The 25,907-nt window shown below is 47.6% G+C and overlaps 1 protein-coding gene across 3 annotated transcripts in view; it reads left to right on the top strand.

Moving 5' to 3' along the window:
• The window catches only part of NKAIN4 (sodium/potassium transporting ATPase interacting 4), a gene marked incomplete at its 3' end in the record, with an annotated part of 109,630 nt that overhangs the window by 59,075 nt on the left and 24,648 nt on the right, over positions 1 to 25,907 (top strand). For all 3 annotated transcript variants that reach the window (XM_082226537.1, XM_082226535.1, XM_082226536.1), the window contains exon 4: positions 7,576 to 7,773. In XM_082226537.1, coding sequence (XP_082082663.1) covers positions 7,576 to 7,773 — 198 coding nt within the window. The remainder of the gene's footprint in view (positions 1 to 7,575; positions 7,774 to 25,907) is intronic.

Genomic DNA, 25,907 nt, shown 5'->3' with positions numbered 1-25,907 from the left:
CCTCCGATGTCAGTTCCCTGACACTATGATTGTATGATTCTAGGGTGCTGGGGACTATAGCTCTGTTACAAACAAACTACAGTATAGCTTCCATGGAAGTCACTGTTTTAGACAGGATATGAGGGTGTCACAGGCCCAAGTCACAGCCTTTGCAGTTGCTTACAGACCCTCCAAGTGCCCCTATTTTCCAGAGCCAGTCCCCGATCTGCAGTAGCTGTCCCAGTTTCTGATTTCATCCCAGAATGTCCCTCTTTTCCTTAGGACGTCCCTATTTTCATCAGAGAAATGTTGGAGGGTATGGAGTATTCTGACCCCTGAGCCATCTGAAGGCAGCCCTTTATAGGGAAGTTTTTGAATGTTTAATGTTTTATTATGTTTTTATATACAGTGGTGCCCCGCAAGACGAATGCCTCGCAAGACGGAAAACTCGCTAGACGAAAGAGTTTTCCGTTTTGGAGGTGCTTCGCAAAACGAATCTCCTATGGGCTTGCTTCGCAAGATGAAAATGTCTTGCGAGTTCCTGCGGTTTTCCCCCCTCCCCCCTTTTTTCTAAGCCGCTAAGCCACTTATCAGCTTCGCTAGACGAAGAGAATCACAGAACGGATTCTTTTCGTCTTGCGAGGCACCACTGTATGTTGGAAGCTGCCCAGAGCGGCTGGGACAATCCATCTAGATGGGTGGGGTATAAATAGTAAAATCATTATGGTAGAGTAGGATGTCCCTCTTTTCATCAGAGAAATGTTGGAGGTTGTGTGCTTATATGAAGGCTTCATAAAGTACAGATTAGACATATCCTGTTCAAGTAATGGGTTCTTTTGGGGGAAAGCTGAACAGAGACCTCTAGTGTCCTTTTATTCCACGACTCAATAGCAACATCATATCCATATCCACAACCACACTCACCCCCTGAACCTGTTTTTTGCCTAAAATCCAGCCCCGGAAACTCATTTGCCCGTGCCCCCGTGTTTGCTGTGCATCAAACACATGCAACTGGTAAGAGCTTCAAGCCAGAATAAAAGCTATCCCCTTGCCAGCCCAGCGAGACACAGCCGCTCATGCCACCGGGAGATAAAAAATGACGGTCTCCACTTTTTTAGCTGATAATAAATTTCCTCGCCTTAAAACATGCAAAATTATTCAACCGTCAAGCTCTCCCAGGACTTGCCTGGCTGGACTCAATTCGTCTGGGGGGCTATCAACACGGCTTTCTCTGGTAATTAATGAAAGGGAAGGAAGGAAGTAGCGAGTACAGGAGCCCAGCTGCTCTTAGATCCACCCCAAAAAGAAACGCAAGGGTGTGTGTGTGTGTGTGTGTGTGTGTGTGTGTGTGTGTGTGGAACGGGGATTAGGTGTGTGATGCACGGCCAATGGTGTGCATGGATGACAATAAAGAAAATTGCATATTATTTTCATAATCTTACAGATATGCATTCTTGGTCTGCTTTCCTCTCCTCCAACCTTGCCTCTGCAATCAAGACACGAGTCGTGTGGTTCCCCCACAAACTCCTCTCTGAATGTCAAATGAAGTTGTCGTTGGAGAGGGTGCTGCAAGACTCTGACTCAGGGGATGGGAGAGGCCCTTAGCCTTGCATACAGTGGGTCCCAGATCAATCCCAGACATCTCCAGGTTGGGATGAGAAAGACTGCTGTCTAAGACCCTAGAAAGCTGTTGCTGGTAGCCATTTCAATGTTCAGGTCCTCTAAATTTGGCCCTGGTGATGGAAAAGGGGAAACCTCCAAGCTGAGGGACAGTGGACCACTGAGTTACACTTACTGGCGAGCAACTGCAAGAGAGGACTATTGCCTTCAAGCCCTGGTTGATGACTGGTCTACAACATCTAGAAGTCAGACCCATTGATGCATCTAGCTCTCCGCTGGGTTTCTGGGTTTTCCATCTTGGAAATGGCTCTCCCATTCACTTCAGTGGAGGGAGCTGGTGCTTGTAGATGCCATGTGTGCATGGAAGTTCAGATCTGCTCCCTCCGTTGAAATGAATGGGGGAAATCTTGCATGCGCAAGAGATCCCCGTGCTAATGAAACTTCAGGTGGGTTGAAGATGGCACTGTTCAAGCAGGAGAAAAGAAAGCTAAGGTGGGAAGGTTGCAAAGGGGAACTTGAGGGTGGTCGCTCTAGTCTCCCAGATAATGCTCTCTTTACTGACAGAGGTCAACAAGCTCTTTGCCTTGAGTGCTTTTGCCTATTACTCTCCATCAGTGCAGGTGCCCCCCGGAGAGTTGCAGCCAAAGATCCTGGTCAAAAGAGTATATTAGTCTTAGGGCACTGAGAAAACATCTGACTCAAAGCAGGGAAATGCTTGTAATAGTTCATTAAAATAATTTGGGGCCATAATGGTTCTGAAGATTGCAGAATCATAGAGCAAATGAAAACAATTTTTTTTTTGGAGGGGAGGAAACTCAGGTGTTGTTTATTTATTTAAAACATTTCTGCCCTTCCTACTCTTAATGGACCTCTCCTTTGGGCTGGGTTCAAGTCCTGTATGTTGGCTTCCCTGAAGCACTGGGGTGGCTGCTGTGGGAACAACGTCTATGAAGTTGCTTTAGGCATGTGCAAAATGCAGACATGTGAGTGCCACTTAGGAGGGGTGGGGAACCCCAGTGGATTCTCCCCATGCCAGGCCCTCCTTGGATATTCCTACCTGTGTGCTTAAACTCCGATAACGCCTCTGGCTTGCCTTGGTGGAGGACAGAGATGCATTTATGTGTGTATCTCAGGGCTGGCTCAGCTGCAGGTCAGCATGGAGACTCAGAGATGAGCAGTGAAGTTGGTTCTTTCTTCAAGGAAACAGTACACAAACAGAGAAACCTCTGGGCAAGGCCAGTGAAGTAGTTGCCAGAACTGACGACCTGTGCCTCCCACTTCCCTCTATGTCTCCTCATTGGCCAGATGTTTTCCAAGCAGACTTCAGCTCCATTGAGGAGGGGTCTTCGGTGCTCTTTGTTCTGCTACATGCAAGGCCCTCCATGCCATTGGAGATAAGCAAGAAGGGGAGCTGAATGCAGCAGGCAGGGCTGCGGCACTGGGGTGCAAAGATCTACCTGGCGCCCCCCCCCCCGGTTGCCCAGTCCCAGGTGCATAGGAGGATGGAGTAGGCTGCCTGCCTCAGCGACTCGCTGGCTTGGTCACCCCCAAACTCGCAGCGCAGAGCCCCCCACAGCAGAAGAGCCCGCTGTGGTGCTTCGACCAACAGGCGGGCTATTCCCTGGACTCAACTCTCAGGCCCCGGACTCTTGGCCTGGCGCCCCTGAGAGCCTGGTGCCTGGGTGCCCCGCACCCCTAGCACCTATGGGTAAGACGGCCCTGACAGCAGGACTAGCAGGCTCCTCTGAAGTTGCTGCTGTAGGATGTAAACACAGGAGCAGTCAATGACAACATTCCTAGAGTGTACATGTTAGAACATGGGGAGGGATTTCTGTCCAGCAAGCAGGTAAACTTCCTGAGGACGGACTCCCTCCGCATGTGACCAGAGGTGGGTGTGGCCTCACCTGTGCAGGTAATGACAAAAGCACAGGGCAGGCAGCCACTCTCTCTCTCTGCCATCTTCCTTCGATGAGGAAACATCTAAGGATGCTCTCTTGGCTCCCAGCCAAGAGAGGAGATAAGGACTATCTTGCTGCAAGATAGATTCTGAATGTATGTAACCTTTTTAAACCTGTCTGCCTTCTGGGATCATATTGTGAACAGAACGTGAGTAAACTCTTTTATACTTTTATAAAGACTGTGTCGTGTCTTGTATTTTAAGAGGGAACAAAAGGGGAAATTACCAGAGTAATTATTATAGAGGTTCTAGCGAACCTGTGCACACGTTACCGTTGCGAACTTAAAGGGGCATGTCTATAAACTCTGCTGATATTTTGGGAACTTGTTAGCACAAGTTGGATAAGGATATAATCCCACAATATATCCTCTCCTGCACCCCAGAACATTCCCACAGCTGCAGCCTCTGTCCCCTCCTCCTCCTCCTCCTCAGCCACTTGTCCTGTATCTGCAGGGCTTTCTGCCCCTGCTTTCTCTCTCTCACTCAAGCCTGTTGCTTGTTCAACATTCAACCATTCTGCCTCCGCTTCATCCTCTGACCTGTCTTTGGTGTCCCACCACCACTTGCCCATAAGGAAATGCATCCCTCAGGTTGTAAAAGGTCCCTTGACCTAGACAAAACAGTAGCCATCCCTTCCCCTTCTCTATCCCCACTGCAAGGTGTAAGTGAAATTTATTGTTTTTGCTTGGAAACACTTTTTGGAGATGCCAGCCTTTAAATGGATTAAACTCATTGGATTATGGGGAGCACTGAGTCTTGGGCTCGGAGTGATTGATTCAGCTGCCTCTGCCAATTGCAGAGGGACATTCATGAGCGGCACGAAGAAGAGGCAAGACAATTAAATGATCGCAGCTTTATCTGCAATATTAAAGTAATCTGGCCGGGGTGCTTGCAGGGCGCATTATTTATCCGCCGCCCGGAGTGAAAAGGTGTTTGGTTCTTTAAGCTGCGTTGAGTTAAGAGATGTTAACTGTACCTCATTACTCTGGTTAAGAAATCCTTTTGCAAGCTGAGAGATACTGTAAGCTTTCTCTCCTACCAACACTTCCATGCAGTGGCGTAGCGTGGGTTCTCAGCACCCGGGGCAAGGCAAGTAATTTGCGCCCCCTAACCCGTGGATTTTAGCACTCGAGTCTCTTTCGCGCCCCCCCAGATGTTGCCCCAGGTGCAGCAGGCCCCCCTGCACCCCCCACGCTACGCCACTGCTCCCACCACAAGTCTTCAGGACAGCCATCCGAAGGCTGGTGCAGGGAGAAGGTCTCTCCGCCCCACCGCCAGCCTTCGGAGGAGGTCCAAGGACAGTGGGGTTCCTGCTTCCTCGAGGAGGGCCGGCCAAACGCGCGCTCCCAAATGTTGCGCCCGGTGCGGCCGGCACCCCTGGCACCCCCCACGCTACGCCACTGCTTCCATGCTGGAAAACTGGAAGCACCTGAAACAAGCAGAAATTCAATGTTTGTGATGCTGAAGGCAGGGAGGGCCTTCTGAAAGAGAGGGCCCAAACGTCCCCAACCTGGTGCCCTCCAATTATTTTGGACTAATGCACCCATCAGCCCCAGGCAGCAGATGAGAGTTGTAGTGCAGAACATCATACCCACCAACATTTCTCCAAGGGAAACAGGGGCGTCCCAAGGAAAAGCTAATAGGACACGGGTGGCGCTGTGGGTTAAACCACAGAGCCTAAGACTTGCTGATCAGAAGGCCGGCGTTTGAATCCCCGCGACGGGGTGAGCTCCCGTTGCTCAGTCCCTGCTCCTGCCAACCTAGCAGTTTGAAAGCACACCAAGTGCAAGTAGATAAATAGGTACCGCTCCAGCGGGAAGGTAAACGGCGTTTCTGTGCGCTGCTCTGGTTCGCCAGAAGCGGCATAGTCATGCTGGCCACATGACCCGGAAGCTGCATGCCGGCTCCCTCGGCCAGTAAAGCGAGATGAGCGCTGCAACTTCAGAGTCGGTCACAACTGGACCAAATGGTCAGGGGTCCCTTTACCTTTACCTTTAGGAAAAGCTGGACATTCCAGGATCAAATCAGAAACTGAGATGGCTTCTGTAAATCCAGGACCGTCCCTGGAAAATAGGGACACTTGGAGGGTCTGGAACATCCGGGTGACACCAGTTTGTTCCTATTAGGAATTGGTATGTCCTTCCTATTCCTTTCAGACTCCTGAACTGTCCCCAGCATACAGTCAGCTACAAAATCGAGGGAAGCAAACATGGAACTGAGCAGGAAGGTGGGGAAAGGTGCAAGGGAACCACATGATAACTGAAACAGCAGAGGAGAGATGATTTGAAATTCTGCAGGGAGATGTACATTAAGCAGCTATTGATCATGCCAGGGGTCAGTTTCTTGGAGTAATTTGACCCAAGAGGTTAATTGTGACGGAGGTCAATAGAAGACCTGAACGTGCAATGCATCAGAATACCAAAGGGAATTGGCAAGAGAATTTATGGAGGATGCTTAGTGCTCGTGGCACAGAGGAAATTAAACCGGCCCGGTAGGAAAATATTTCTTATAACTCCAGTTCAGGCTTGTCAACTCGCACGAATGCAGTTGCTGTATTTCCCTCTGTGAGTACACAGTATGCTATCTCTGTAGTTAGGGGTGGAGGAGAAATTTGGTTTTGTCTGCGTGAGAATCTGTTTAATTTGCACTTCTTGAACCAGTGTGCGAACCATAGCCTTTGAAATTTACACTTTCCTGAATTTTGTGATCCAGCCAAACAAGATGTTTAAAAGTGCATATGTGATGTAAATAAAACATATATTAGGCAGAACTGCATGCCAAGCTGCATTATATAAATGGAAATCACCGTAAAAATGGGCATATTTGTCAAAACCGCAAGAAAAGTGTGTTTTTAAGAGAAATTTGCAATAAAAGGATGGCGAATTTCCAGGAGCATTTTTTAAAAAATTAATAAATCACAAATTGCACAGAGATATGAGGCAGGCTTCACCTAACTCGCCCCATCAGCGGAATCTCCATAGAAGGACTTTTGCTTGTGCAACCTTGAGCCAGTCAGCCTAACCCACTTCGCAGGGTCGTTGTGATGATAAAACGGGGAAGGGAGACAACATGTACATCATCTTGAGATCCTCGGATTAAAAATTGGGACATATATGTAATAACAAATAAAAAAAATGGTAAAAAAAGGTAAAGGGACCCCTGACCATTAGGTCTAGTCATGACCGACTCTGGGGTTGCGGCGCTCATCTCGCTTTATTGGCCAAGAGAGCCGGCGTACAACTTCCGGGTCATGTGGCCAGCATGACTAAGCCGCTTCTGGCAAACCAGAGCAGCACACGGAAACGCCATTTACCTTCCCGCCAGAGCGGCACCTATTTATCTACTTGCACTTTGACGTGCTTTCGAAATGCTAGGTTGGCAGGAGCAGGGACTGAGCAACGGGAGCTCACCCTGTCGTGGGGATTTGAACCGCCAACCTTCTGATCAGCAAGTCCTAGGCTCTGTGGTTTAACCCACAGTGCCACCCATGTCCCAAATAAAATGGTACATGGTACTTATTTTTATTGCTATATTTTTGTAACCTGTCCAGGACCTTTTGGTGGGCTGCAAGTACAAATAATTAATAAATGAATAACATTTCTAAGGCATTTGTAGAGGGCCTTCTCGGTGATGGTGCCCTCCCTGTGGAATGCCCTCCCATCAGATGTCAAGGAAATAAACAACCATCTGACTTTTAGAAGACATCTGAAGGCAGCCCTGTTTAGGGAAGTTTTTAATGTTTGATGTTTTATCCTGTTTTTAATATTCTTTTGGGAGCCGGCCAGAGTGGCTGGGGAAACCTAGCCAGATGGGCGGAGTATAAATAATAAATTATTGTTATTATTTATTATAACCCTTTGCTCTCTTTAACTGAAGAAGCCAGGGAGTGGACCTGTGCAAAGTGAAAATCGATTCAGCAGCAACTAGAGATTGGAAATGTGAATTAGATATGTGAATATGTGAATTAGATTAATATTCTGGGTTGTTGTTTTTATTGTGTGCGTTTTCTCCCTCTGCAGGACAGTGAGCTCTTGACCTTCAACATCTCCCGGCACCAATCCTGGTGGAGTGAAAACGGTCCTGGATGTGTAAGGAAGGAGACTCCCATGGTCGGCATCAAGGGCTCGGACAGCCATTCCTACGTCTCCGTGATCGGTTGCGCTTTGGAATATCGCTACATAGAGGTCATGCACAGTGCGATGCAGATTCTGGTGGCGGTGAGTGATGCCCTCAGAACCCACAAATCTGAAACTTGGCCTGTTTCAGCAATTCAAAACGGCCACATTTGGGTATTGGATATCCCGGGTGCCAATTTCAATGCAATAAAGTCAAACCTCTTCTTGCGAATGCTACATGTTGCGTTTTTTCAGGTTAAGAACGTGGCAAACCCAGAAGTGTTTACCGTATTTTTCGCTCTATAACACGCACCCGACCATAACACGCATATAGTTTTTAGAGGAGGAAAATCCGTAGGCATGCCACCCGTAGGCATTCCCTCCATAACACGCACAGACATTTCCCCTTACTTTTTAGGAGGAAAAAAGTGAGTGTGATGGTGCAAAAAATACGGTACTTCCGGGTTTCGCCGCACGTGCAGAAGTGTTCTGCGCAGTTCACGCATGCGCAAAAACGCTCTATTGTGCTTCGCACATGAACAGAAGCGCCGCTCTGACTATGGACTTTTTGGGGTGCAAATGGCACCCCGGAATGGATCGTGTCCACAACCAGAGGTACCATTGTATATGGGGGAGGGGGCAGGTAAGCCCTGCCGTGCATACTCGGTCATAAGATGCGGCTCATGCACAACATTTGAATGGCAATGCCCATTAAGTTGTGGCTGGGGGCTGGCCCCCCTCTAATATTATATTGGGGGAGACAAAGGGACCTCAGCCCCTAGGAGTTGGCTCCTATGCTAGATATTTAAAAGACATATTTTGAATTCAGGTTTCCAGTGGATGGTGCCACATGTTCTCGTGTGTGTGAAAGAGCGAGTTGGAGGGGTGGAGAGAAAAAAGGGAAAGTGAATAAACCAGGTTCTATTGAATGCTAAGCCAAACCATGTAAGCCAAGGGTTCAGGTTCCTGGGGTGAAGATCATGGCTGTTATGCTGCTGCTCCACTTCTGCTGCTGCTGTGTTTCTTAGGGCTATGCCACGGTTTGGGGTAGCATCACACATCAAGCCCAAGTTCATAGTTTGTCTCATTGAATCGGAGAATTGTAAAGTTGGAAATAATCCCAGGGGTCATATAGTCCAACCCCCTGCAATGCAGGAATCTCAACTAAAGTATCACTCCAGAAAAACAACCAATGGGTGACCCATGGTTTGTTCTTCATTTACTGCTCATGGTTTGCCTGGGGGAAACAAACAACAAGCCTGAGTTTGGTAAAGGGCCCCTGGATAGTTAAGTCCAGCCAAAGGCAACTATGGGGTTGTAGTGCTCATCTCACTTTCAGGCCGAGGGGGCTAGCGTTTGTCCACAGACAGTTTTCCGGGTCATGTGACTGTTACGATATAGAAGCAATGCGGCCGTGAGCTACTGGTAGCTTGAATGCAAAACATAATGAGAATGTTGGGACTGTTCCGTGGGAAACAGAGGGACAGTCTATTCACAGTGCGAAGCACCGGAATTAGCTCAGAGTGTAATATGAGCTGTACAGGAAGTACAGGAGGAGTTTGTCTCTCGGCTGTTGGAGTTTGAAGAGAGCAGACGTGTTTTCTGTAACGCTGCAAAGACAGAAATAAAGGCATGTAAATACATTTCTGTCTATCTCTTTCCCCTGCCCGGGGGGGGGGGCAGGAAAGAGTGGTGTGTTCTTCTCACACTGAGAAGGATTGCCTATCGTGACCTAGCCTGTATCCTGCCGGGGAATGCAGACAGGGAGGTCAACCGGAGATCAAGCCGGGTGCCCGGAGAGTGGCCAGTTTCTCCTGATAAAGGCTTGATTCCCAACAGTGACCAGCATGACTAAACTGCTTCTGGCGCAACAGAACACCGGGACGGAAACCAGAGCGCATGGAAATGCCGTTTACCTTTTCGCTGCAGTGGTACCTATTTATCTACTTGCACTGGTGTGCTTTTGAACTGCTAGGTTGCCAGGAGCTGGGACAGAGCAACAGGAGCTCACTCCGTTGCGGAGATTCAAACCACCGACCTTCAGATTGGCAAGCCCAAGAGGCTCAGTGGTTTAGACCACAGCACCACCCGTGTCCCTTGCCACCGCATAATGGTAAGCGAAACCATGGCTTAGTCATGCATTAGTGCAGCAAGACCAAGGGAGGAGTGCAGCAGCTGTGATCTTTGGTCTGGGAATCCACTCCTTTGCTAGTTCAAGCTAAGCCACTGTTTGGTTCAGCATTATGTGTGAATCAGGATTATAAATTCCATTTGTGTTAGGTTGTGGGTGAACATATCAGACGACACAGCGATTCTTCCAAAGCAGCTCTTTATTTGTAAGCTGGAACAGAACTGAACAGAGGAGCTCAGTCAGCCTGCTTATATAGAGCTCCAGAACAACGTAACTGTTGCAACTTTCTAAAACTATCCAATCACTGAACGTCACTTTCGATCCTTCATTTGCATACAAACTATCCAATCACTGAATGTCACTTTCGATCCTTCATTTGCATAACTATCTACAGTACCCCCCTGCTTCCCAGGGTGAGAACTTCAATACATAACAATTTGGACATTGCGAACCATGGAGCTTGGGTGGCTAGGGGGAACAGGACATGACACCAGCACCTTTGATAGTTGTGCAAAAGAGGGATTTTCTGTGGATGTAGCAAGACATTTCCCAAGACCCGACATTTCCAAGATGGACGCTCCTCTGCTTCCATGTTCAGAAGTCGACTGGACTTGGGGCTGCCTCAAACATCCATGCTGGCAACAGGACTGCAGCAACCCCCAGCACACCTGAGAGCTGCTGACCAGTTTAGTTTAGAGCACTCTTGCTTCTGCCCTCCAACAGAAGGGAAGAGCAAAGGAGGTGCTGTGGCAAACCAAGGGCAGGAGGACAGTATTGATTTAGAACAGTGGTTTGCAGAGGGGCATAGTCCAGAGGGGGAAAGCTGGGAAATACTGGGTGAGGAACACCTAGAAGAGGGAACACCAGGAGAGAGACAGATGGCAGATTCAGTGTCCTTGGACAGCATTCCTGACCCCGCTTCACCTAGGACCAGATGGGCTCTGAGAGTGATAGAACAGAAAGTGCAGAGACAACAAGCTCAGATTACCGAACCCAAAGGGTGCTCATCAATGGTTCCTCTTCATCCTGGAGAAGAGTGACTAGTGGGGTGCCACAGGGTTCTGTCTTGGGCCCGGTCTTATTCAACATCTTTATCAACGACTTGGATGATGGACTCAAGGGCATCCTGATCAAATTTGCAGATGACACCAAACTGGGAGGGGTGGCTAACACCCCAGAGGACAGGATCACACTTCAAAACGACCTTGACAGATTAGAGAACTGGGCAAAAATAAACAAGATGAATTTTAACAGGGAGAAATGTAAAGTATTGCACTTGGGCAAAAAAAATGAGAGGCACAAATACAAGATGGGTGACACCTGGCTTGAGAGCAGTACATGTGAAAAGGATCTAGGAGTCTTGGTTGACCACAAACTTGACATGAGCCAACAGTGTGACGCGGCAGCTAAAAAAGCCAATGCAATTCTGGGCTGCATCAATGGGAGTATAGCATCTAGATCAAGGGAAGTAATAGTGCCACTGTATTCTGCTTTGGTCAGACCACACCTGGAGTACTGTGTCCAGTTCTGGGCACCACAATTCAAGAAGGACACTGACAAACTGGAACGTGTCCAGAGGAGGGCAACCAAAATGGTCAAAGGCCTGGAAACGATGCCTTGTGAGGAACGGCTAAGGGAGCTGGGCATGTTTAGCCTGGAGAAGAGGAGGTTAAGGGGTGATATGATAGCCATGTTCAAATATATAAAAGGATGTCACATAGAGGAGGGAGAAAGGTTGTTTTCTGCTGCTCCGGAGAAGCGGACACGGAGCAATGGATCCAAACTACAAGAAAGAAGATTCCACCTAAACATTAGGAAGAACTTCCTGACAGTAAGAGCTGTTCGACAGTGGAATTTGCTGCCAAGGAGTGTGGTGGAGTCTCCTACTTTGGAGGTCTTTAAGCAGAGGCTTGACAACCATATGTCAGGACTGCTCTGATGGTGTTTCCTGCTTGGCAGGGGGTTGGACTCGATGGCCCTTGTGGTCTCTTCCAACTCTATGATTCTATGATTCTACCCGATGTAGGAGTGACGTAGATTAATGGAGATGGAGGGGGTGAACCTTAACTGGGAGCAACACCATTTCTAGAGAGATATGCATTCCTTTGTCTCTCGCTATGATTATTAAAGAAACTATCTGGTAAGAATGCTCCTTTCATTTGTTGTTTAGTCATTTAGTCGTGTCCGACTCTTCGTGACTCCATGGACCAGAGCATGCCAGGCACTCCTGTCTTCCACTGCCTTCCACAGTTTGGTCAAAGTCATGTTGGTAGATTCGAGAACACTGTCCAAACATCTCATCCTCTGTCATCCCCTTCTCCTTGTGCCCTCCATCTTTCCCAACATCAGGGTCTTTTCCAGGGAGTCTTCTCTTCTCATGAGGTGGCCAAAGTATTGGAGCCTCAGCTTCAGGATCTGTCCTTCCGGTGAGCACTCAGGGCTGATTTCCTTAGGAATGGATAGGTTTGATCTTTCATTTGATCTGCTTAATTACTGCCACCGGGGGTGGGATCCGATTTTCCGAAGCCTGACACCTGAGGTGGTTGCTTCCCTCTGCCCAGTGGCTGTGCCGGCCTTGGACGTAGCATGTGTGTGTGGATAAAAACTTGATTTTTAACTCCTGTTGATGACAGGAGTCATCGTCAACTTGCTGTTTTCAGTACTTGAACACTGTGGCTGAGATCTAAGGTGCTCTTTAGTGGGGACTTTTGACTCATACTGTTTGAACAGGATTGAGATCACACAGAAAATGCTTCTGAAATCCCCCTTGGTTTCATGGAGAGACTGTGGAGGAGAGACAACAGAAGCATGATGCCAAAGCCCCCTTGGGAACATACAAATAGCTTCAAAGTTCTTTGGATCCTGCCCTCTCCAAAACAAACAACAAACCCCTACACTCATTGCCGTAAATCCAACAGTAATTAAAAATTACATAAACTTGGTGTGTGTGTGTGTGTGTGTGTGCGCGCGCGCGCGCAAGAATATGATGGATTCCCCCACTCGTCTCAAATTCTTTTCAACCTGTACAAAACAAGCCCCTCAGCCCATCACACCAGGATGTGCTTCTGGTCCTGAGAGAGATTGTTCATTTAAAGTAAACCCAGGAAGAAGAAAAACAAAGAAAAGCAAGACTTAGGCTGATATAGCAGGAACATTTCCTCAGCAATAGGTACATCAAAAACTTTACCAGCCAGCGTGACTGCGATTTAAATATTTATGTGTGAGCGTCGGGGAAGAAGAAGAAGTTGCAGAAAGGGAGAGAATCCAATTAGGCAAAGGCTGTGTGCGTCTCCCCCCAAGGATATAATAATACACCCCGTCAGAAAACAAAGCCGTTCTGATGCGCACTCCACCCCCACCCCCCGCTTCTGTTCCTGCAGACGCCAGCAGTTTGCACAAAAGTTGCCATCAAATGTCACAGCGCTTATGTTTACCCATACCCTCAATTATTTATTTTTTTCATTAACATGCCACAGTAATTGGTGCCGCCCGGTAATTGATTCTCGTTTGCTGCGGAGTAAACTGAAACAAAAAAGTCTATTGTCTTCATAAAATGCCACGAGAGCTCGTGTACATTTTCTAGCATTCTCAGCAATGGAAGCCACCGTCTTTTAAAATCTGCTTTGCTTTGTTTTGCATGAATATAACACTGAATGTCTCTCTATATTTTTACCAAGGGAGCTGATCTTAGTCCTCCCTGTCGCATGACAAATGTCATGTGTGAATCAGAAAACATTCATCCAGTGCTTTACCAACTGCACTGGCTCCCAATGGAGTACAGGGTCAGGTTTAAGGTGCTGGTTTTGACCTTTAAAGCCCTATGCGGCCTAGGACCCTCGTACCTACAGGACTGCCTCTCCTGGTATGCCCCTCGGAGGACCTTAAGGTCCACAAATGACAACATTTTGGAGGTCCCAGCTCGCAAGGTGGTTAGATTGGCCTCAACTAGGGCCAGGGCCTTTTCAGTACTGGCCCCGACTTGGTGGAACGCTCTGTCACAAGAGACTAGGGCCCTGTGGGACTTGACATCTTTCTGCAGGGCCTGCAAGACAGAGCTGTTCCGCCTGGCCTGTGGTTTGGACTCAGTCTGACCCTTATGTTGCCCTCCCCTTATGGTCTTGATCTATCGGCTACTCTTAAAATGAGGCTGCATTTTAAATTGGTCCCCCCCCCCATTATGTTTTTACTGTAATTTTACTGGTGTTAGCCGCCCTGAGTCCAGCTCTGGCTGGGGAGGGGAGGGTATAAATAAAATTTATTATTATTATTAAAGGTAAAGGGCCTCCTGACCATTAGGTCCAGTCGTGGCCGACTCTGGGGTTGCGGCGCTCATCTCACTTTATCGGCTGAGGGAGCCGGCGTACAGCTTCCGGGTCATGTGGCCAGCATGACTAAGCTGCTTCTGGCGAACCAGAGCAGCGCACGGAAACACCGTTTACCTTCCCGCCGAAGCGGTACCTATTTATCTACTTGCACTTTGACGTGCTTTCAAACTGCTAGCAGGGACTGAGCAACGGGAGCTCACCCCGTCGCGGGGATTCAAACCGCCGACCTTCTGAACTGACCTAGGCTCTGTGGTTTAACATCCCTATTATTATTATTGATGACAAAAGTATGAGGCCTTGCAAGACGTCCCTTTGAGACGGAAACTTGGTTGCTCACTTGGGAGACGGTCAACTTTAGAGCATGCACCCACAGAGAGGAACATCATGCTGACTTGGGGGTGCGTTGCGGACACTCGGAGGGTTCACCGAAGCACAAATAAGGTTCATCTTTGGGGCAGATGATGCCATCTGTGGGTGCAATCGGGCTTCCACGCGGCCTGCATTTCCTTACCCTTGCTGGTTGAGTGGGGAAAGAGGCCCTTTCCTTTGTGAAAGATGTGGAGGAAAGAAAGCCCTTAGGGAAAACTGGGACTAATCACATGCTGCTTGGCCATCGAGGGCCTTGCAGCCCTTGTCTCTGAGGGTTAAAGGCAGCCTTGCCTGTCTTCTTAATCTCATTTAAACGCAAATAGGAGCAGAACAGGCTCTCCCCTTCCACTCCCCCTCCCTGACCCACTGTGCTATAGACAAGTCAAATGGCTATTTTTCGATGGCGTTTTTGACCCTGCCTCCCTGGAAAGTAAAAGAGAGGGGGAGATAGGAGGGGTTCGTCCTGTTGCGCTCCTCATTTGATGGGTTTTTGCCAGAGTGCAGAGCCCTGTGCTAATTGAAAGACATGTGTATGTGTTTTTCTCAAGCCCTTTCCAGTCCTACACATGAAAGTAGCTTTCATATGCTACATCAAGGTGTGGACAGCATCTGTGCAGGTTTGCTGCACATCTCCCCTCCCTGTTTCCTGCTTTGTCTTTTCCAAAATATCCATTCCAGTTCAATAGTTTTTGAGAGGCAGAAGGCGGGCAGGTGTGGAGGACTCCCTGGTCCTGAATGGGGTAACTGTGCCCCTGAAGAACCTGGTGTGCAGCCTGGGAGTCATTTTGGACTCACAGCTGTCCATGGAGGCGCAGGTCAATTCTGTGTCCAGGGCAGCTGTTTACCAGCTCCATCTGGTACGCAGGCTGAGACCCTACCTGCCCATGGACTGCCTCGCCAGAGTGGTGCATGCTCTAGTTATCTCTTGCTTGGACTACTACAATGCACTCTACGTGGGGCTACCTTTGAACGTGACCCAGAAACTACAACTAATCCAGAATGCGGCAGCTAGACTGGTGACTGGGAGCGGCCGCCGAGACCATATAACACCGGTCTTGAAAGACCTACATTGGCTCCCAGTACGTGTTGGTGCTGACCTTTAAAGACCTAATGGCCTCAGTCCAATATATCTGAAGGAGCGTCTCCACCCCCATCGTTCAGCCCAGACACTGAGGTCCGGCACCGAGGGCCTTCTAGTGGTTCCCTCGCTGCGAGAAGCCAAGTTACAGGCAGAGGGTCTTCTCGGTAGTGGCACCCACCCTGTGGAATGCCCTCCCACCAGATGTCAAAGAGAACAACAACTACCAGACTTTTAGAAGACATTTGAAGGTAGCCCTGTTTAGGGAAGCTTTTAATGTTTGACGGTCTATTGTATTTCAATATTTTGTTGGAAGCCACCCAGAGTGGCTGGGGAAACCCAACCAGATGGGTGGGGTATAAATGATAAAATTATTATTATTATTATTATTATTATTATTATTATTATTAGCATGCCAATTGGGGAGGAGGCAGGGAATATGCCCCTCAAAATTTTGAATGAAGGGGACAGGCCCCCTCAAAGTTCTGCGGCGGCCATGTGCCTCAGCAGCTGCAGAGCACAGAGTTGGGACTCAGGATGAGGTCAAAGTGCTTGCATGGCAATACAGGAGGGAGGGAAGATAGATTGTTTTCTTCCAAGATCCCACATGCCAAAATGGAGTTAGGATATGTCTCCCCATTTTCATCGGAGAAGAACCTGCCTTGCCTGTTGGCTGTTTCCATTTCCAAACGACAGCCTGGAACGCTCCCAGGAAGATGGCAAATGTTGACTTTGATGGCAGATGCTACAGCGAAAGCTAGAATGAGAGCCACCGGCATATGCTACATTTCCACCAGTAATAATTGCCCCCCAGCAAATGAAGGGAGTGTGTGTGTGTGTGTGTGTGTGTGTGTGAAAACAAAGGTTGCAGGCTGCCATCTGCACATTGCCGTGATTTCGTCTTCACCAGCTGCTGGTGGGAGCTTGCCTGCAATTCCGAAATGCAGGCAAGAGCTTGGGTGTTGCTGGGGCCTGTCCCCCCCCCCCCACTTGCAGTATGGCCAAAGAGAATAATTTCGCTCCATTGGATTTCATATGACACATAAAATTAAATATATGGCTGTATGGTGAAAGATTGCTGTTGTGATTGTTTTAAGGGCTTTCTTTTAAGGGCAGCTTGCAAGATTAATATATACAGTGGTGCCTCGCAAGACGAAAAGAATCCGTTCTGTGATTCTCTTCGTCTAGCGGTTTTTTCGTCTTGCGAAGCAAGCCCATTGACGGATTAGCGCTATTAGCGGCTTTTAGCGGCTTATCGGCTTATCGGATCAGCTGATAAGCGGCTTAGCGGCTTAGAAAAGGGGGGGGGAGGGAAAAAACCCAGCAGGAACTTGCAAGACATTTTCGTCTTGTGAAGCAAGCCCATAGGAAATTCGTTTTGCGAAGCACCTCCAAAACGGAAAACTCTTTCGTCTAGCGAGTTTTCCGTCTTGCAAGGCATTCGTCTTGCGGGGCACCACTGTACAACAAAACCCTTTTAAATCAAAGTCAGCCGTAAACAATAAAGAGGCAGACAGCCCCAAAGTAAAAATGGAAAGCATAATGCTGGTATTCACCAAAAGAGGTTTAAAGGCTCTCTCAAGGCAAATTTTTTAAAAATGTAGTACAAACACCGACAACTGGGAAACACTGACCTGCGAGCACTCCAGTTAGAGAACAGCCTTTACCAAAGACATCATGGGTTTTGAAGACACTCGAATTCAGGGCCCTTCCGGGCTGCCCTAGCCACTTGCTTGAATCCAAGAGAACGAGGGAGGTGGGGGCACATTTGTCCTCAGGGCCGTCTTTACCCAGGGGTGCAAGGGTGCGGGCACCTGAGCGCCAAATTCTGGGGGATGCCAAATGTATACCTACTGTATACCAGTCCCTCTGGATTGGTGGCAATGAAAAGCAAAGGAGTGAAAGTGCCCTCCTCCATCACTCTGTTACTCTGTAGCATCAAATATTCCCGGCGAGTCAGGAAACAAAAGCAGCTTTTTCTGCTGTGTTGTTGTTACATGTGAGTTCGCCCCTCCTAAAAAAAAAAAGCTCAATAAAAGTTAATTTGGGGGCAGCTAAACTAAATTTTTTGGGACGCGGGTGGCGCTGTGGGCTAATCAACAGAGCCTAGGATTTGCCGATCAGAAGGTCGTGGTTCGAACCCCGCGGTGGGGTGAGCTCCTGTTGCTCGGTCCCTGCTCCTGCCAACCTAGCAGTTCGAAAGCACATCAAAGTGCAAGTAGATAAATAGGTACTGCTCCGGCGGGAAGGTAAACGGCGTTTCCGTGCGCTGCTCTGGTTCTCCAGAAGTGGCTTTGTCATGCTGGCCACATGACCCAGAAGCTGTATGCCGGCTCCCTCAGCCAATAAAATGAGATGAGCGCCGCAACCCCAGAGTTGGCCACGACTGGACCTAATGGTCAGGGGTCCCCTTTACCCTTAAACTAAATTTGGGGGCGCTGGGCAGATCTTTGCAGCCTGGCGGCGCATATGCTAAAGACAGCCCTGTTTGTCCTGCACCAGAACCAGAGGCGACCCCCAAACCAGCTAGGGAGACAGCGACCCCCAAACCAGCTAGGGAGACAACCCCAGACTTCCGGGGTTGACGCGATCTGGGAATGGCGGATTCCCTCCGAGCTCCGGAGGGAATCGGCTCAGCAGGGGACGGGTCTTTGCCGTGCCGGCGACACGGGGACCCTTAAAACCGCAGGCGCGGAATGCCTGCGGACTGAAGACTCGGCGGGTGCCTTAAGTGCCCCCCCTGATTCGCGAAGAGCCTTTTTAAAGGCTGCGGAGGGGATACGGGGGGTGGCGCGGCACTGAGAGTCCATCGCTACCTCTGCTGAGCGAAGCCGCGAGCCATGACCGGAGAGCGCTGACTTCCTTCCTTGAAATTCGGCTGAAAAAACAACCCGTGAGTAATTTGGACTTGGCTTTTAAGAAATTTATCCACTGAATTTGAGACGATCGGGGGATGTGCTAAAAGGAAGTCCGCACCCCCTACCTTGCAGACGATCTAGAGCAACGAAAAAAGAACTAAGCTGGAGTGCCTACCCTGTAAAGGGTGAGTTCTAAAAAAGACAGTAACTTCCAAGATTTGGAAATTTTGAGCAGGAGAGAGGAGTGTTGGATGTTTTATGTTCTGCTGTAAACAACCCCCCTCCCGGGCCCGGGAGCGTCCTGCTTTGGAGCTGGTTTAAGAAGCGCAGAGTTTGACAGCTGTCAAAGCTGTCAAACGGACTGTTAATAGTGGAAAAATTGCTACCTAAGTTACCTCTGGATTAAAAAGAGTTACAATTGATCTAAAATTGTTGGAAATAAAGAAACAATAACAAGACAGAGGACTGTTGGGGAAAAGAATACTAAGTAACCAGATTCCCTCTAGAGGGAATTCTGTGGAATTACAATGGCTGTGGATGGAAAGATACTGGGAGAAATCGAAAGGATGTTTTATTTGGTTGGAATCTTACAAGAGCAGACTACGGCTATGAGTGAACAATTGATGACCTTGACTTCTGAAACAAGTAGTCCTGCTGAATTTAAAGAGGACCTCAATGAGAAAGAATCCACAGCTGAACCAGAAATGATAATAAAAGCAGAGGAGAAGACAAAACAAGAAAGAGAAGAAGTGATGTGGGAAAATACTGAGCAGAAGCTGATGCCTGTGGAATACAAACAAGGAGACTATTGGAGTAAATCTACTATAAATCCACGAAAGATGCAGAAGACGAAAGTGGAGGCCCTGGGAGTTTATGAAATTAAGGAACTTAAAATAAAGAAATATAATTGGGGCCTCCACATAGACTCTGACTTTGATTACCTTCAAGATTCATGCCTTGTGGAAACTCTTCAGCAGCTGTTTGCAAATATGGGAAGAGACTTTGGACTGATGGTGAAAGAACTCTTTCGAGATGTGACGACTGGCATAAAGGGTTACCAACAAGACCGGCGGAGAGGGACTGAAAGGGACTGGAGGGCCTCGGACGTGAGGAACCCGGGCTAAGAACTGTTATTTTGGACATGCTTTGGGAAGGGACGCAAACCGGGGATGGGAGGGAGGGAAAAATTAAGTTCTAACAACACTCATGATTATGGGATTTGGTTAAAAAGATCATTATTCAAGACAAAATGGGAAATCGTTGGAAGGGAATTGAGGTCCAACTTAGAAAAAATTAATTTTGTTTGTTTTTATAAAAGGACTAATATTAGGACAGGGAAATGCCAATTTGCTGACATAAATTTGGAAATGGGGATGCAAGGGAGGGGGTAGGGGGAAGTCAATGACCAGGGTTAGGAAATAATATTTTCGGGAAAGTATATATGTTTGTTGTTGTTTTCTTTTTTGTTTTTTTTTCTTTCTTTGTTTATGTGTTTATTTGTTTCTTGTGTTTTTGTTTTTGTCTATATAAAATGTGAAAACCCAATAAAAATTTTATAAAAAAAAAAAAAAAACCAGCTAGGGAGACAGCATGTTGTAGCTTTTAGCACCTCCACAAGTGGTGAATGTAGCTGTTGTAAAACCGGCATCTGTTCAGGGCTGTCCCCAGTCACTTGGTGACTTCCTGTGACAACTTCATGGTGCGTTCTGGCACCTATTTTTCTCGGGGTGGGGGGTGGAGAACGCTGCCCAGAACTGCAGTGCTGAAGGGCTAAGGATGCTTGATCTCTATTGCCATAAATGGTCCAGCTCTTTCCCCCTTTCGGCTGCATCTGAAAGCAGAATAATGATGAGGTCTCTGCATAACCGTTTGGTTATCCGTGCAGCTCTTTTAATCTTCTCTCTGAAGTCCACCCCTCCTACCTCTTTACCATTTCCCCCTCCTTCCAGCTCTCTTTGATTTCTGATTAAAATATTTAAAACTGGGCAAAAGGAAAGGAAATTTAATGTAGGTCAGAACTTGACCCTCAACTATTTGAAGAGCATTACTTTTTAAATTGGGGGGGGGGTGCGTGGATGTCTGGAGGACGGGAGAGACATGAAGGAGGGTCTATTATTCATAGCGCCGTTTTTCTTTCAAAGCAACATTAATTTGAAAAGAAGTCTCCATATTTCACTTTATTTTATTTAAAGAAGAATAAGGGCCTGATTTCATGAGGTGCGGTATGAACTGTGCCGGTTAGAGTCATGTATAATTCAGGCTCTGAAATTACAAGTTGGAATCTCTTGTCTTTCAAATGGTAGATTTACATTTCCAGACAGTTACACAGATGAAGTTGAGGGAGCACCGTCAGGCTGCGGAGACTGGCATGGCTCCATTAAAGGCTTCTGGGAAATCGGGTCTTATATTTTAGCGCATTCTGGATATGTCTCCCAGAGGGACGAGAGAGCGGGGGCTGCTTAGCAACTGAAGGATTCCTGCCTCCAACAAGAGGAGAAGAGATGGAGGGAAAGAGGCGAATGCGAAATCAAACGCCAAGTGGGATCAAAACCCGAGATCAATTGCCAAGGAACCATAGGAACAGAGGAAGCTGTCTTATTGGTCTATTGGTCTGTCAACCTCAGTATTGTCTACACTGGCAGGCAGCAGCCCCACAGGGTTTGAGACAGAAGACCCCATACCCTCCAACATTTCTCTGATGAACATAGGGACGTCCTATTCAACAACAACAACAACAGGGAATGTCCCAGTCCCTCTAGGTGTCCCTATTTTCCAGGGACAATCTCAGATTTACATAAGCCGTCCTGGTTTCTGATTTGATCCTGGAATGTCCTGTTTTTCCTTAGGATGTCCCTATTTTCACCGGAGAAATGTTGGAGGGTATGGAGTTTTGCCACCCCCAAGGCAAGGAGATAAGTAACTATACAACCTACAGAAGACATCTGAAGGCAGCCTTTTATGGGGAAGGTTTTTTTTAAATGTTTAATGTTCTATTATGGTTTTATATACGTTGGGAGCCACCTAGAGTGGCTGGAGGAACCCAGTCAGATGGCTGTTATGAGAAAGCAACAACAACAACTGAATAGGACGTCCCTATTTTCATCAGGGGACCTGGGTGGCGCTGTGGGTTAAACCACAGAGCCTAGGACTTGCCGATCAGAAGGTTGGTGGTTCGAATCCCCGTGACGGGGTGAGCTCCCGTTGCTCAGTCCCTGCTCCTGCCCACCTAGCAGTTCGAAAGCACGTCAAAGTGCAAGTAGATAAATAGGTACCACTGCGGCGGGGAGGTAAACGGTGTTTCTGTGCGCTGCTCTGGTTCACCAGAAGCGGATTAGTCATGATGGTCACATGACCCAGAAGCTGTACCTCCCTCGGCCAATAAAGTGAGATGAGCACCACAACCCCAGAGTCGGCCACGACTGGACCTAATGCTCAGGAGTCCCTTTACCTTTATTTTCATCATAGAAATGTTGGAGGGTATGAGAGCTATGTCTTCAGCATAATGAAGCTGGCAGATGTGCCTCTGAGGCGAGGGAATTCCACAACTGAGCGGCTTCGATAGACAATGGCCTTTTCCCAGGAATTTCCTCTCAGCACCCAGAGTTCATTGAGGAAGCCATGATTGTTTAAAGTGGTATGATTGTGCTGTAAATGTGCAATGTAGATGGTGCTTCTTGGGATCACAGCCTCTCTGTACCCGGATGCAAGGAAAGCTGGCCCATTGCCTCTGGGCAGGAATCTCCTTCTTAAGCAGAATTCTGTTTCCAGCCTGCCCAGCTGATGACCCAAGAAGCTGAACACAGTCGACCTGCACATCTGTGGTGGTCTCCCAGATGTTTGACAAAGGAGCACTGGAAGCTATCTCATACGGAACTTGTTCATTGGTCCCTGTAGCTCATTATTGCCTACAATAACTTGGCTCTCCAGGGCTAGAGAAAGGCATCTACTTTGAGATGCCAGGAACTGAACATAGCTGTCAAGTGTCCCTTATTTGGCGGGACAGTCCCTTATCCCAGCGCCATGTCCCGCTGCTGTCCCTTATTGATGATGTCCCTTAAATAAGCTACTGAAGGTAATGGGGCCCTTTCTATGTCCAGCTGTCCTTTGTCAACAACAAATTCTTGCTTTTTTGTGTTGAATATATGCTATATGGTAATTTATGGACCTAATAGGTATCTAAAGCCATTTGCACGCAACAAAATATGTATTTTATCAAAGTAATTGCTGATCCCTTATTTTCGAGGCTGCTGGTCCCTTATTTTCAAATCTGTAAGGTGACAGCTATGGAACTGAACCTGGGACCTTCTGCATGCAAAGGAACTTCCTTCCTGCTGAGCTACAGCCCATCCCCCAGCGCTTGCCATGTTAATGCAGTTGACAGGGAGATGACAGTAGGAAAAGCAGGTTCAGTGACCCTTCAACAGTGGGCTGCCCTACATGCCTGGTGGGCTGCAGTTGGCTCTGCGGGTCAAAAGTTGTAACGCTTATAGGTATTTGTTGGGCTTTAATAGAATTCTAATGGGACCCATCTATCACGGAAAAATGCATTCTCGGTCTATTACAAGCTAGGCTTGTTCAGCACCTTTTGGATCACCGTGGACTCTTCATCTCTCATGGGTTCTCCCCGCCCCCCTTCCTTGCTCCCCTCCTTTCCATTGTCCTAATTCTCCTCTTGATAATTTCCTGCCTACGTTGACCTTGAAGCATCTTCTGCTGTGGGCAAACGCCTTGATGGATGGTGCTGTGATACATAGATCAAAAACTCTTTGCCTTCCATGCTGAGACAACGGGGAAAAAGTAATTTCCCTCCGCCCGCTGCCACCCGATCCATTCTTGCTGTTGCCAGAAGATGCTCGTCTTTAGAAGACTTTGGGGACATTTTAAGGCAATTGACTCTCTTTTCCACAGAACAGATTAACACACACGCACACAAACACACACAAAAAGAGGTCTGCATGACGTATTTTTTGCAGGTGGGGTGATTGTGTAGGAAATTCATTAGCTCAGTGGTAGCAGGCCGACTGCAATCCCCAGCATGTGAAGGACATCCATGAAGGATAAGACTATCAATGGTACTGGTTTTGATGATTACATGTTAACAGGGATCATAACTAGGAGTGTGCTATTTCACTCATGTCCTTCTTGTGGGTTTCCCACACATCATAGTTTGAATAAAGCTATAACAGGACGTATCAGAGCCAGGGTGGTGTAGTGGTTAAGAGCGGTGGACTCGTAATCTGGTGAACTGGGTTCACTTCCCCACTCCTCCACATGCAGCTGCTGGGTGACCTTGGGCCGGTCACACTTCTCTGATGTCTCTCAGCTTCACTCACCTCACAGAGTGTTTGTTGTGGGGGAGGAAGGGAAAGGAGATTGTTAACTGATTTGACACTCCTTAAGGGGAGTGAAAGGTGGGATATCAAGTCCAAACTCCTCCTCCTCCTCCTCTTCTTCATCTTACAATTAGTCAAATTGAGATCACACTTATAACTTCTTGTAATGGGAATTTCCTCATTGTAATAGTGTAGCAAGTGACCCACTGTAGAGTCCAGGGGTCATCTATTCCAGCCCCCTGCATCGCAGGAATCTCAGCTAAATCATCCAGGACAGAGGGCCATCCAACCTCTGCTTAAAAACCTGCAAGAAAGGAGAGCCCACAGTCTCCCAAGAGAGACTACTCTACTGTCAAACAGCTCTTACTGTCAGAAAGTTCTTCTTGATGTTTAATCACAATCTCCTTCCCTGTAACTTGAAGCCATTGTTTTGAATCCTACCCTCTGGAGAAAGAGAAAACAAACTTGTTCCATCCTCCATGGGACAGCCCTTTAGATAGTTGAAGACAGCTATCATATCACCTCTCTGTCTCTTCTTTTCCAGGCTAAACATACCCAGCTCCTTCAACCGTTCCTTGTAAGGCTTAGTTTCCAGACCCTTCATCATCTTGGTCGCCCTCCTCTGCACATATTCCAGTTTGTCAACATCCTTCTTAAACTGGGGTGCCCAGAACTGGACACAGTATTCCAAGTGTGGTCTGACAAAGGCAGAATAGAGTAGTACTGTTAATTCCCTTGATCTGGACACTATACTAGAATAGCGTTATTTTTTGTTTGCTTGTTTGTTTGCTGCTGCTGCACCATACTGTTGACTCATGTTCAGCTTGTGATTCACTAAAACCCCCAAAATCCTTTTCACGTGTTATATTTGCGAAGCTTATTATTCCTGCCTAAGTGCAAAGCCTGACATTTATCCCTACTGAAATTTATTTTGTTAGTTTAGGCCCATTTCTCCAATCTGTTAAGGTCATCTTGAATCCTGTTTTTGACTTCTTCTTTCTGTCCAAAAACTGAGAGCCCATAACACCCATAACAAACAGTAATATTATAAGGGGAACAGAGTACGCATGAAAACATGAGTATGTTCGCAGTGTCTTCAGACTCATTTGGCAAAGTCATAGGTGCATGACAACTGTGGCCACAGAACATAATAGCTGCTTGAAGGAGAAGCAAGGAGGCTGTAGCTAAATGGTAGAACATTTGCATGCAGAAGGTTCCAAGCTCAATGCCTGGCATCTCGAGTTGGGCTGGGAGAGATTCCCTGAGAGATTCAGAGGGCTCCTGGTCAGAATAGACATTGCTGAGCTAGATGAACCAGCCATCTGACTCATTATAAGGCAGCTTCCTATGTTCCTATATGCACCTATCAATTCCTGTGGAGCAAGAATCAGCAATGAATTCACTTAAACATTTACATACCTCAATGTTATGCTTCCTTCTTTGCGTTGCGCTTTACTGCTGTGACCTTTCAGAGTTTGATTTTTCTCCTGCTATTGGCTTTCTACCATTCATATTTCATGCAGAAGGCAAAACGTAGCAGAGCTTCCAGGCGTTTTCTATATCCCCGAGGTGCTGGCTTTCATTACAGCTTAGCATGGAAAGGCAGATCAGGCTCACATGATGTGCTCTTCCCCGAAACCCTCTGCTTGCTCTAGAAACCTCTCTGATCCTGATGAGCTGGGAGGCTGATGTAACCTCTTTGGGTAAAGTGGGAGAAGTGAAACAATTGAATAAACAGTAATTCATTATTGATGAAACCCCATGTTGGAAAGTCGTAGGCAGGGGGGGATGAGGTCAAAGCAGAACAAAGGATTTAATCACTAAGTGGGATGTGTTGGAAACAAAGTCAAAGGAATGGGAGTGAGGAATGAGATGCACAAGGCCAACGAGAGGCCTTGGAAAACTGCTATCTAAGGATGTGGCCTTGGGGACATGTTGAAAGGATTCAGAAGGGTATTTCATATGCTTCTGGACCTATGCTTTGTTGTTGTTGTTGTTTAGTCGTTTAGTCATGTCTAACTCTTCGTGACCCCCTGGACCAGAGCACGCCAGGCACTTCTGTCTTCCACTGCCTTCCAATGGTCTGACTTGATATAAGACGGTTTCCTATGTTGTTGTTTAGTCATTTAGTCATGTCCAACT

Source organism: Podarcis vaucheri (genome assembly GCF_965113315.1).
Source record: "Podarcis vaucheri genome assembly, chromosome: 6".
Taxonomy (NCBI): domain Eukaryota; kingdom Metazoa; phylum Chordata; class Lepidosauria; order Squamata; family Lacertidae; genus Podarcis; species Podarcis vaucheri.
This window is presented reverse-complemented; position numbering and strand designations above follow the sequence as displayed.